This window comes from Podarcis gaigeae, assembly GCF_964106915.1.
Source record: "Podarcis gaigeae genome assembly, chromosome: 2".
NCBI lineage: Eukaryota > Metazoa > Chordata > Lepidosauria > Squamata > Lacertidae > Podarcis > Podarcis gaigeae.
In genome coordinates this window covers 54,839,482-54,852,366 of record NC_139679.1, presented here as the reverse complement: position 1 = coordinate 54,852,366, position 12,885 = coordinate 54,839,482, and the positions used below count along the sequence as shown (strand labels likewise).

Sequence of the window (12,885 nt, the reverse complement as noted above, 5' to 3'; positions counted from 1 at the left end):
GAATCGCCTTGGCTGCATTATTTGCATTACTACTGATATGGCATGGAATCTTTTATCCTTATTTTGCTTTCATTGAACACTGTATCGCTCATCGCAATTTAGCCAGGAGCAGGATGTGGGAGTGAAACCAACGCATAGGAAAAAGGCAGCAAGTATACACATCACATGCAAAGTCACTGGCAGAGCTCAGAATGAAACGAATATTAACACGTCTGATTTAATTTTACCTACAGAGACGCTTTGATTTAGCTTCTCAAGCCATGCAACTTTACAGCAGCCTCACTGCCCGATGAGACTACTCTGGAGGAAGTGGTTTTAGTGGATCTAGCTTCTTTAGAAAGTAAAAATTTGATTTATTTGTGGACTTTGCACCAATGATGTTTCAGGTATGTCAGATGGCATTATTATTATGGACCTATAGGAAGATTTGTCAATCTGTATTGACTTACTTAAAATATATTGCAAATGGCACGAATGCGCACAGAGGTTTTGTGACATGCACCGTATCTGAATTAGGATGAACCTCCTCCCTCGGCATAATTTTCACTTACAACTCAAGAAGGATTTCATCCTGGCTCTCTAAGGGACAAAAGGCAGGTTCATTAATCCACTGCATGTTTCTGCCCCGGGGGATATTGAGACCTTGTTAAATAGAATCTGCACTTGACCAAGGAAGGAGCTGTCGGCACACATGACACAGTTCTGATATTGAAAATGTTAAGCTCATTGACTTCAGTGGAAATAACTGGACATAAGTAGCTTGGAAATTGCAAATCCCTGAACTCACCATGCACACACAAATAAATAAATAAGCAAATAATATAAATATGCTAATGGATACAGTGGCAGAGCACCTGCTTTGCAAGCAGATGGTGGCATTTAAGTCCTTTGTGTGTCCAGGTAAGGCTCCTATCTGAAACGCTGGGATGCCACTGCCAGTCAGTATAGAGCAGGGATGGAAAACCTGTGGCCCTCCAGATGTTCATAGATTGCAACTCCCACCATCTCTAACCACAGGCCATCTTGCCTGAGACTGACGGGAGCTGGAGTCTAGCCAGGGCCAGGGATTTTCAATCCCTAGTGCAGATCATCTTGAACTAGATGAGCTGACCGTCTGAGTTAGCATAAGCTTCCTATGGCTACCCCACACATTTAAATGGACATATACTGACTCAGTGGTTGATATTATGGTGACAAATCTCATGGCTAGGGCCAACAATGATTTCCCCCCTAACAGGCCAGCTTTGTCTTAGATTTCAGTAAATAAGTGAGACTTCACTTTTAGTCTGTTCTTTCTGGAAACATCTAATGGGCCATGGCTGGCCCAAAACGTTTTGACACCTGAGGCAAACCACCAAGAAGGAAGGCGTGAGCGAAGATCTACTTCAGGAACAAGGGGGAGGGAAATAAAGATTGGCCTTGGGATTTGTTGCCCCTGCAGATCTTGCAGCCTGAGGCGGTCGCTTCACCTTGCCTCACGTGCTGGCCCTGCATGAACCAAAGATGTGCTCTCCCAGAACCTTATTTTGCAAGGAATTTTGTGCATACACGAGGACGCAAAATGTAACTAGCCAAGTTAGATTGAATTTATTGATTTTATTTAGTACATTTTTGTGCATGATTGTTGTGTTCCCTTTCCCCTTAATAAAATTATTTATATTTTGACACTTGGCCTTAATTTTAATAGGAAAATTATCTTAACAATGTTTTGTTAAGTTCTGTGTCCTCTGGCCCTAAACTCAAAGCATCTCTCTTTATTTTCCCTGGAACTGGGCTAAAGAGAGGGGAAATAGATGGGTGGGCTAGGGTGTGGCAGGAAATTCATCCTGTCTGTTGGTAGTTCCTGTTAAGTCTTCTTTTTGGGGAGAACCACTTAAAACGAACTTCCCCTCCAGATTTAAATATTTGAATTTAACTGAATAGGTCTCTGCCATCACATCTACTTTGTGCTTTACGCAAAGGAGGCACGTCTACTTCATAGGAGCTTTCCCCTGACTTCAGAAATATGTTAGTGTAGTCTTGTAGTGGGATAAGACTTTTGATCATCAATACCAGAAGAAACGGATGAGCCTTTCCCTTAGTCCAGTGCCAGGGATCTTTCACGGGATCCCATGCACCAGTGGAGCACAGAATTGGGCTGTTAGATTTTAGCTTCTCTTTCATCACATTTTAGACTGGAAATTAGTTATGCATTTTAAAGAACCAATTTGTTCTTGCAAATGAATAATAGATGGGCCCAACATGAACTGTGCCGGGTTTGTGAGCACATGTTGTTTAGATGGGAATGCTTAACAGGACACACACACACACACACACACAGGGTGATAACATAGTTTAAAAGGGCCATGTTGTGCAAGAAGTGCAGGCTTTCTGCAGTTAATGTGTAATGCAGGCTCACCCAACTTATGCTGTATCCAGCCAAATGTGGCTTAATAAATGTCCTGCTTTTTCTGCCTGCATAAAAAACACCCTGAACATTTACTGAGCTAAAGGTGTGTCCTCTAAACTACAACTCCATTGAAATACCCCCTGCAAAACTGGAGACGTTAAGCATGGGCACACATGCATCAACACTTGCAGACTTACTATTGCAAACACTAGTGGAAGACCCATGCAAATAAACTGCCATGTTAAGTGTGAAGCAATTCTAAATTGACCTGAATTTGGAGGAGAGGGTAACAAGAGAAAAATGGGAAATTATTACCTTTCCCAGTGTAACCCTCTTCTAAAATAAAAATGCATTTCTCGTGCTCTCAAAACCAACTTAAATATAAAAAATGGGCAAAGACAAGGGTTTTCAAATACATTCCTTCCCCAGAGAAGCTGTGATTCTAAAAATAGCTCTGAGGAATATGCATAATGCCTTCACTATTTAGTAATTAGCAATTGGCCCTGCACACATCATGCTATATAAATGCTAAGCACATCATCGTCATCGTATTGCAAGTGCTTAGCTTTGTCTGGATCACACATATTACCCATTACAGATTTTTCACTCTACTAGGAAGAAGCAATTGGCAATTTTGCAACTGTCCACTGTTCTCCAGTGCACAGAATTCAAGTAGGCATCTATACACTCAAATCTGTAATAACCAGGGAGACACTTTAGGGATGGGACAGGATTTGTCACATGCTGACAGGTTCCATCTATGGCTCACTGACAGACCAGAAGGCTTACTTCATTTAAAATATACCATGTTGATGGTGTGGGTTGTTACAATCCTTTGCAAGAATGAAATGCTGCACAGGTCCACAAGCTTTTGCAAAAACACAAGACCCAGGGTTTCCCCATAACTCTCACTCAGAATGGATAGAGGGCCAAAACTGGGTTTGGTGGATCACACTAACTGTGACAAAAAGGGAACTCTCAAGGAGAAAAATAATGAACTAATGGATCATGTCTGTTAAGTACATCATTGCCAGCTCTATTGAGAAGAAAGCAACCACAACAGCCCACTGTCAAAAAGACAAGATTTTCTCAGCTTTTAGTATGGCTTTCTTTTAACAGCAATCCCTTTGAAGGCTGTTTTTAGCATACATTTAAACTCACAGCAGGGACGTGGGTGGCGCTGTGGGTTAAACCACAGAGTCTAGGACTTGCCGATCAGAAGGTCGGCGGTTCAAATCCCCGCGATGGGGTGAGCTCCCGTTGCTCGGTCCCTGCTCCTGCCAACCTAGCAGTTCAAAAGCACATCAAAGTGCAAGTAGATAAATAGGTGCGCTGCTCTGGTTCACCAGAAGCGGCTTAGTCATGCTGGCCACAGGACCCGGAAGCTGTATGCCGGCTCCCTCGGCCAGTAAAGCGAGATGAGCGTTGCAACCCCAGAGTCGGTCACGACTGGACCTAATGGTCAGGGGTCCCTTTACCTTTAAACTCACAGCAACCCACTGTTGGCTGATGCAGGTTGCAGTGCCACAAGAAATGAACAGCAGTGCTGTCTACCTATGGAAAAGCATGTCATGTTATAATATTCAACTACACCAGAATGTCAACTTACTCGTGCGTGCTAGATTGGACATATCTTCAGCTGACCCAAAATTACACAGGTTGTGTAATAGCTTTAAAGCAGGGTTTCTGAAAACCCTGCAGAACCTGCCAAGTTTAACTGAAAATTCTGCAGTGGGAGACTGCTAAACAAAGTGCAAGCAATAAATGAAAGGAGAGATCAAAATGCTTAATTGGTTCATTTGGGTCAATGCTGTATTTGCATGTCTCTCTGGATGCATCATCTTTTTATAGCAGGGATGAAGAAGCTGTGGCCCTCCAGATGTTACTGGACTCCAACTCCCATCAGCCCCAGCCAGCATGGCCCATGGGCAGGGGTGATGGGAGTTGTGGCCCAGCAGCATCTGCAGAGTCCTGGGTTAGCCACCCCTGCTTTACAATGTGGATGAGTGTGTGTGTGTGTGTGTGTGTGTGTATTTCCCCTGAAGGGACCCAAGTGAAATGTGAGGTGTTGTGGTTAAAAGCAGTTCAGGCGAGAAAGGGAGGCTGCAGACTAAACTGCAGGATTGCGAAAGGGAAAGGTGAAGCGTTTTGCATCCAGGCTAAGCCAACATCCCACTGTTACAGAAAAGGTCTATTATAGCAACCAAATCATAGCAGGCTTCAAATTGCACAGTTCAAACAAAAGCACACCACGTTCCCAGATCTCTGACTTGGCATGGTGAAATCATGACTGCTTCAAGTGCATACTTACACCCCCATCCTACTGATATTTCAAGAGGCACCCAAGGCCATGAAAATTAGACCTCCCATCCTAGTTAAAAGCTGGGTGCCTTTTAGTTCGTCCTTCCCATGTGTTCCCTGGCAACTCTTATTATCCCTTTGGCTTCTTTTCACCACAACTACTGCTGGATCAGGGCGTGCTGAATTTTTCAACTTTCAACTTCCAAAAATGAAGGGTTCTAAAAAGTTGTGACATGACTTGGGATTCAAAAGATATTTTGGTTAAATTAATTTAGTTTTGCTTGATAAGTGGAATGTGTGTAAAATTGCATAGAAATAATTAAAAATGGCTGCCAAGTATTTGCAGTTATATTATTATTATTATTATTATTATTAATAGGCATTACCTGACATCTTCATAAGGTAAAATTAAAATTCTTTGGTTTTCTGAAAACCGTTTCTATACTTTTTAATCAAATGTAGCTTTACCAAACTAAATGTTGTCCCAAGTAACAGCAGATTTGAATTCCTCACACCCAAAACATATTTTTAAGACCCCTCACTGAATAAATTTGCAAAAATTGTTTCAACACCTAAAATGACATACTCATGGCTGCCTCATAGCCTGACTGTACTGTGGCTTCTGAGGAAAAGATTAAGAACAATAACTTAACAATAGTTATCAGGCAAATCCTCAGCACATTGTCTAGAATAGGAAAATTAAAAATGCACACACAAGCCCAGTGTGCACTTATGTACAAACCTAGCACTGGGTGCTTCCTCCCTGTCCCCCATGGCTGGTAAAGGAAACCTACATTTTATCTGCTTACTTGAGAGCAACATTGTTTGAGAGAGCAATATATGGTATTCTAGCGATGTTTTGGGCACACCTGATGTAATTATTGCCACAAGTCCTATTATTATTATTTCAGTTGTGGCTTTATAAAGGTGACTGGCACGGCCTCATTTGCATGCCTGGTTCCAGCAGCCTGTCACATATCTGTAGCATGCAATGAAAGCTACCTATTAATATTTCTTCTCCACATGCTCCCTAAAGGCACCTGTCTTCTAAATTACACCTTGCAATTGCCTTCCTCCCATGCTGATCCTGTAAGCAAAATTCAACAATTTGTCAACCGAGCTGGAAAGCAGCACCTTGCAATAATGACCAGCTGAGCTGAGCTGCATTTAGATTTCTAGCTAAGGGAAGCAGAGCCCAGTGTTAGAAACTGAGATATGAAAGCTAGGAGCTAAATGGTACCTTAAACCTAGGTTATGTGCACAACGACGGGATGTCTAGGTGTAGTTTTTTTATAACAATAATAAAAAGCTGAAAATGAATGAACTGTTCATTTTTCACATGGTCTAGTCCTTCCTCTAGCCACTCCTCCAATATTCTTAAGAGGGTGTCTTCTCTAATCTTCAGAGAGTAGCTGGAAGTGGAAAGGCAGAAAAAGGTCCTCCTTTCCTTCCACTCTGCAGTTTTAATCTGAAATCTTAGGCACAGTACTGTGCCCAGAGCTCAGAAACTGCTCATAAAATTCCCCGTTTCAAAATGTGGCTAGAACAATTGGAGTTTTGAACACTGGCAAAGCCCTGAGTGTGGTGACTGCAAAGGCAATACAAGGGCCTAGAGATAAACTGCAATGGTTATTTTTAAAAAAGGAGGATCACCTTAAAAAATGAAAATAAAAATAAGAGAAAGGCTAGAAATCTCACTCTTTTTACCTGTAGTTTTAGATTTACATACAGTTGTACAGACACAACAAAGCCTGTAGCCATTGGGGGGGGGTATGTGTGTAGATAAATATATATACATATAATACCTGCAAAAGACCATGGCAGAATGCTCTCCCCAATGTTGCCTGTTGCCAGTCTTTGTCTCTTCCCTGCACAAATCCTGATTCTTCCCTATCATCCTATCCCCAAATCCTGACCCTCAACCCCACTCTATTCCTCTCCCTCTGCCCATCTGACACCTTTCTCCCTTCCTCCAATTCACACACTTTCTTCACTCTTCCTTCTTTCCCCCTCCTCTCTTACGCATGCACTGTTGGCTGCAAGCCTTGATTAAACTATAGTAAGTTTTCCTCATTTCAGTAGAACATGCTACATGGTCAGAGGAGAATGTTATTTGGTCTGCATTTTAAAGGAAAATTGACCTAATATTCAACTCCCGTAGCCTGATTATATTTTTAATTTTACACTTTCCCGAATTTTGCAGTAACAGATCTCAACTCAAACAATGTACCAAAATATGTAAATGACAACCACCACCAAATATTTTGGGGTAACATATGTTTAGAATGGCTACCAGTAGATAAAATATACATTTTTTAAAGGTTGTATCAGAATCTCTCTTAAAAATAAAAAATAAAAAAACTTGTCACAGATGGTTTGCAGAAAGATGGAATGGACTGATGAATGAACACAGGCTAAACTGACCCAGATCAGAAATAGACTAATTTCTCCATCCCTGTGTAGAGGCTGCATCTTCAATGCATTTCTTTGGACACTAGTCTTACTGAAATCAATGGTGTCTTTAGGATTATAGTTTTATCTGCTAAGCTAATGAAAACAGGAACAAACCGAAGCTGCTTTATATGGAGACAGACCACTGGGCCATTCAGCTCACTAATTGTCTACACTGATTAGCAGTGGCTCCTACCAGGAGATGCTGGGGATTGAACATGGGGCCTTCTGCACGTAAACCAGATGCTCTACCATGGAACTACAGTCTTTTCCCTGGGTGATACTATCAATACCACACATGGGAGTTGTGTCCCAATGGCATCTTCCCACACAGCTCTGGCAACTCTGTATATGCAAGGTCACCTCATTATCCATTTGGAAACTTGTACCAGAACCACAGAATTCTCTGAACTCTCAATATAACTCTATAAGGGGGAAGAATAAGAACTCAAACTGCAGCCTACTCCAGCACCCATTCTTTTTATCACAGCAACCCCCAGTAAACCATTTTACCTACAGAAAGTGCTTTGGAGAAATATGCTTGCCACCCTTCTCTGTCATTTCTTAACTCAGGCAATACTAGTCCCAGGTGTTTTTGTTGTCCTTCATATTCCCCTTCTTTACTCTCTTGCAAAGACCTTAAGACTCCCCCACCCCATTTCTCCAATGCAGTTACCAGAGGGAAGCAGTCCACAATTTACCTAGCTAAACTGAGAGGGAAGGAAGTCATTTCCTTCATACTGAATGGCTACAGCTGACGAAAATGGTTTCAAGTTTTACTTTGCATTTCAATTGTTTGTTTTTCTAATTGTTTGTAAGCTACCAAGAGAACTTTAGGTTATGGCGTATCATACAAATGCCATAAGGTCAGTCAGTAAAGAAGGTCTTGGGCACATGTAGAACTTTTTAAAAGGTGCTCAGGGTTTGCCTCACTTCTGAGTAAACATTTGTCTGCAGGCTAAAGGCAGGTGGGGGACTGAGACAAGTACAGTTGTAAAATGCACTTTAAGGACACAACAAACCAACCATTCAAGAGCTGCAAACTTGAGGTTCAAGCAAGCGGTGCCTTCTCAGAACAGGGCTCTCTTCTGATTGGATGGCAACTCCAGCCAGATTCATGCAGCAAAGGATACTAAAACTTTGATTGGTTATTTCAAAGTTCCACAAGTTTATCCTCAAGTCATCCGCTGACATGTAAGTTTCATAGTCACTGTTCACAGATATGGAGTTGATGTGATATGTGTGTGCATTTGCGAATACTCTCCTGGGAGTTGCCTCCACCATTAAATCCATGGGCCTTAGCACGGGTACCTGTCAAGACAAGAAACAAAAGGAGTTAATCAATGAGAAAAAATAGTCTATCATCAAAGAAAGTATCATATCCTGCAACCACTTTTCTGTAAGCAACATATATGGTTATTAGAACTGGGTTCTTATGCTGGGTTAGAAGAACAGCAACATTAAGAATTTGAACTTGCTTTTTCCTCCTCCTTCCTATTCTCCTTTCCTCATGTGTCATGTCTTTTTAGACTGTGAGTCTAAGGGGAGGGATCATCTTAGTACTGGTTTTTGTAAGAAGCTGTAAGAACCTTTGTGACTAAAGGGTGAAGTACAAATCCCACAAATAAATAAATATTAAGGTTAGTAGAGATTCCACGCCCTGGGAGCAACCTTTATTTCCTTCTTCCCATCATGTAGAAGAACTGGGGCGGGTATAACAACATAACACAAAAGCACATGGCATAAGTTTCCCCACTCCAATGCTTCTTAAGTATACTCCAATAAGATATCAGTCAATGAACCTTCAACTATATAAGGAAACTAACATAATAGAAAGGCATCAGCCAATGGTGGCCAATGCCAATGCAGTATTTCCTCCAGCAATTTCATTACTGTGCATTATTGTCTGTATGCTGCCTGGGGAGATTTCCCATGGCTGTGGAGGTGGAGACGGGGATATGACAGCCAGAATCAAGTGACACTAGAACATAGGAACTGCCAGCTCAGAGTCTGAGATTAATGTGATGAGCCTGCTTTCTAATTCAGCCTGACACATTCAATGATGCATCGTTTGCTGTTGAAGGACTTGGCGCAGCCATCTGGGGACATGGCCCAGCATTTTGCCCAGAGACTGCAAGGAGAAAGCAGCCATTGAGGCTGTCAAGAGAAACGTGATGGTTTTCAGAAGTTAAAGGGTTCTATGGTCATATCAGATTTCCCTAGAAACAAACAAACATCAAAATTAAGGGCTTCACCATAAGATTTTTACTTAGCCCTGTGAAGTTATGTGGGAAAGGTGTGTCGTAATTGGTTTTCTTACTGCTGTTCACTCAAAAAAACCCAAAAAAAACAACAACCCAGAGTTTCCCACAATTAGGAAGAATCAATCAATCAATGAGTAGGGTGGACAAATTGGCTCAACCACAGTAAACACAGTGGTAAATGAGCCAGTCCACAAGTACAGTTTATATTGGCATCTTTGTTATGCATTTACTCTGCATAAGAATAATCAGAATTCTACAAGGGAGGGCATGTTACTAGGAACAGAAAATCTAAATGGTCCAACAGGTGCAAAGGACATTGGACACTGAGGTCCAGCTCTGAGGGCCTTCTGGCAGTTCCCTCACTGCGAGAAGTGAGGTTACAGGGAACCAGACAGAGGGCCTTCTTGGTAGTGGTGCCTACCCTGTGGAATACCCTCCCATCAGATGTCAAGGAAATAAACAACTATCTGACTTTTAGAAAACATCTAAAGGCAGTCCTGTTTAGGGAAGTTTTTAATGTCTGATGTTTTATTGTTTTTAATTATTATTATTATTATCATCAATTCTGTTGGGAGCTGTTCAGAATGGCTGGGGAAACCCAGCCAGATGGATGGGGTATAAATAACAAATTATTATTATGAAGTGTGTAGTCAGGATTAGATGGTGTTTCCTGGTCTTTATGAGACCATGGTAATGTTTAACAAGCAACCAACCAATACGCCTGATGGTCAAAACCACCATCCATTTGTTGTAGCTGGGAGTGTATAATTGGTCCCATCTTCCAGTTGTGGTGATCAAATATTCTAAAATATATTCAAGACTTCATAAATGAAGGCCCAGTCCACTCTAGCATAATGCAAGGAAATGCATCCTAGGGTGGGAAAGGGATGGAGGTATGCAGAAAGAGGTAACTTCTTAAAGCCAATAATGTTCTCCAGGACTAACGTTTGGGGGGGGGATGGGGAGGGTATCAGAGCTCACAAATGGGATGCAATGGGAGCAGCAACGATAGTTCATTCATGCATCTGCCCTATTTACATCTAAAACTGGCAGGGTAGGAGTGTTACATTTTTACAACAAAATGTGCATGTGGGTGAGTGGAACTAGACCTTGCCCTACAAACCGTGACACACGAATGGCAGGGTGATGTCTTCTTATCTGCATCAGGAAAACACCATGATCAACATGATCAGCAATTTTCTCCTTTATGCGCCCTGATTTCTAAGACCCCATCCACCCATTACCTATTCCCTTCCATTCTGAAACTGCACTGAAGAGAACGTGCGAAATGGATCTCAGACCTGTCTAGTCAGTGATGGTCACAAGTAAATGGATGCTTTTAAGATAGCAATTAAAACTTAGCACATAGCTCTTTTACTATTAGGTTTCTACTTGAGCCACCCTTTAACTAGTACAGTCACAAGGTTCTTAACCAACACAGACAGCTCCTTAAATATATTCCTTATTCAATTACAAGAGTAACCTGGGGGCAGTATCTATATGCCCATTATGAAAGGGTAATTCAGTGTAACAAACCAAATCAAGACCCTACACAGGCTGTCAAATAAAATAAACCAACTAACAATTTAAATTATTTTGTGTTTTCAGAAGGGGGAATGAAAATGCCAATCTTTCGTGTCTGTGTGTGTGTGTGTGTATAATAGATAGATAGATAGATAGATAGATAGATAGATAGATAGATAGATATAGTGATGAAGCACAAAATACTGCTTCCATGCAGATGGCATGCGAGTGATCACATGCCTCCACATGCAGTTTCCACCCCCTTTCTTCTCATCTGGTGAGAATTTTTCCTCCTTCCAAAGTTAATGGAGCACTAATCCTCTTTTGCACTGTAAAATTCGCTTTCTGCCACGGTTCAGTGGTGGGTGTGGTTCAGAAGGCAAGGGGATATGGCCTTCCTCTTTGTGCCTATCAGAATTGCATTTCTTCAGGCAGCAATTAACCCCAAATTGAAAGCATCCCAGGAAAGAAAGAGGAAATCGCATCAGGATAACTGCTGCTGTTCTTTTTAGAGCTAAGCAGAAATTTCCCAGAAGACATTTTTCCTGAGAAATTGTGAGGGCCCCCCTTTTCTCCCTCACTTCCTAGTACACAAAACCTACTTCACAAATTCCCGTATTTTTTTATAGTAGCTATTTTTTCCACAACCCTACCCCATCTTAGGTCCAGGACACACTGTGGAGGATTCAAAATAGTGGCCAGGCTGCTAACACAGTTGCTTCTGCTGCTACTCATAGCAGCAGCCACACCCTCCCAAAAACTGTTGGGGGGGGTGTGGAATGAAAGAAACTGTGATACTGGCACCCTACCCTCACAAACATGTTGCAGCTGGGGAAAATGTTCCCCAGGGGAATTTTTTTGAAATTCCTTCCTCCACCCCATCCCACCCTGCTACACATAGGATGGAGAATTTTGAAAGGCCATTTGTGTACAAGCTCTAGCTACAGTGATACCTCTGATTGTGAACGGGATCCATACTGGAGGCCCATTCGCAACATGGAAAGAGCGCAACCCACAGCGGTGCATCTGTGCATGTGCGGGTTGTGATTCCCCGCTTCTGCGCATGCGTGTGGCGTCATATTGCACTTCTGCACATGCGTGAGCAGCGAAACCTGGAAGTAACCCTTTCCGGTACTTCCGGGTCACTGCGGGACATAACCTGAAAGAACGTAACATGAAGTGGATGTAATATGAGGTATGACTGTACTTTTTGTCTGAGTTTTTAAAACAGGTTCCTTGAGGGGGGCTATATTCCCAGTTGAAACAAATGCTTAGTCAGACATGCTTTGTCCTTGTACTTTATAGAGAGAGACTCGCTTTCAGCATTCAAAAGTAGTCCTCTCAAATCACTGCGGTGTAAAAAGCATTGTTAGCAGAAAGGAAGAATCGCAAGGTGAATGTGCTGCTCTGCATGGAGGAATCTGCTCACAATATCTGCTGTGTGACTTTGGCCCAGTAATCTAATTTGTGTTTCCTTTTTCTGTTTTATACATAACACTTATGACTCCGTGTGGCTTTTCTGTGAGATGTAGCAGTATTTTCCTCTGAAACGCTGTATCCTGCATTTTAAAACTGAGTGATGTAAATGCAGTGTGAGAATCACAACAGAGGAAGAGAGAAGCCCAGTGAACTTCAAAGCTGCTTCTCAAATCTCACTGGGTTCATGGGCCTTCTCTTGAAACTACCCGGTTTTATGTGCTGTCACATTTAACCCACATCTAAATGTATTTTTACATGTTGGAATAACTTGTGAGAGTGCATTCTTTTTTTAACCATGTGGCAATAGATGTAGACATTGATCTGAATGCCATCAGATGCCATTGATCAAGCTCCTATTGAGCTTTATCTTGACCCCATTAACATGAGTAGAGAGAGCCCAATTTAGTCATGAACTCAGCAAGCCTATGTTGCTCAGGGTACAGCAGCTGATACCCCCTCCTGTCATGTTCAACAGAA

At 42.0% G+C, this 12,885-nt stretch overlaps 1 protein-coding gene across 5 annotated transcripts in view; it reads right to left on the bottom strand.

The window, feature by feature from the left end:
• Positions 1-12,885, bottom strand: part of PPP2R2B (protein phosphatase 2 regulatory subunit Bbeta) — a 257,075-nt gene that overhangs the window by 31,387 nt on the left and 212,803 nt on the right. For all 5 annotated transcript variants that reach the window (XM_083728282.1, XM_083728283.1, XM_083728285.1 and 2 more), the window contains one exon: positions 8,275-8,452. In XM_083728282.1, coding sequence (XP_083584408.1) covers positions 8,275-8,452 — 178 coding nt within the window. The remainder of the gene's footprint in view (positions 1-8,274; positions 8,453-12,885) is intronic.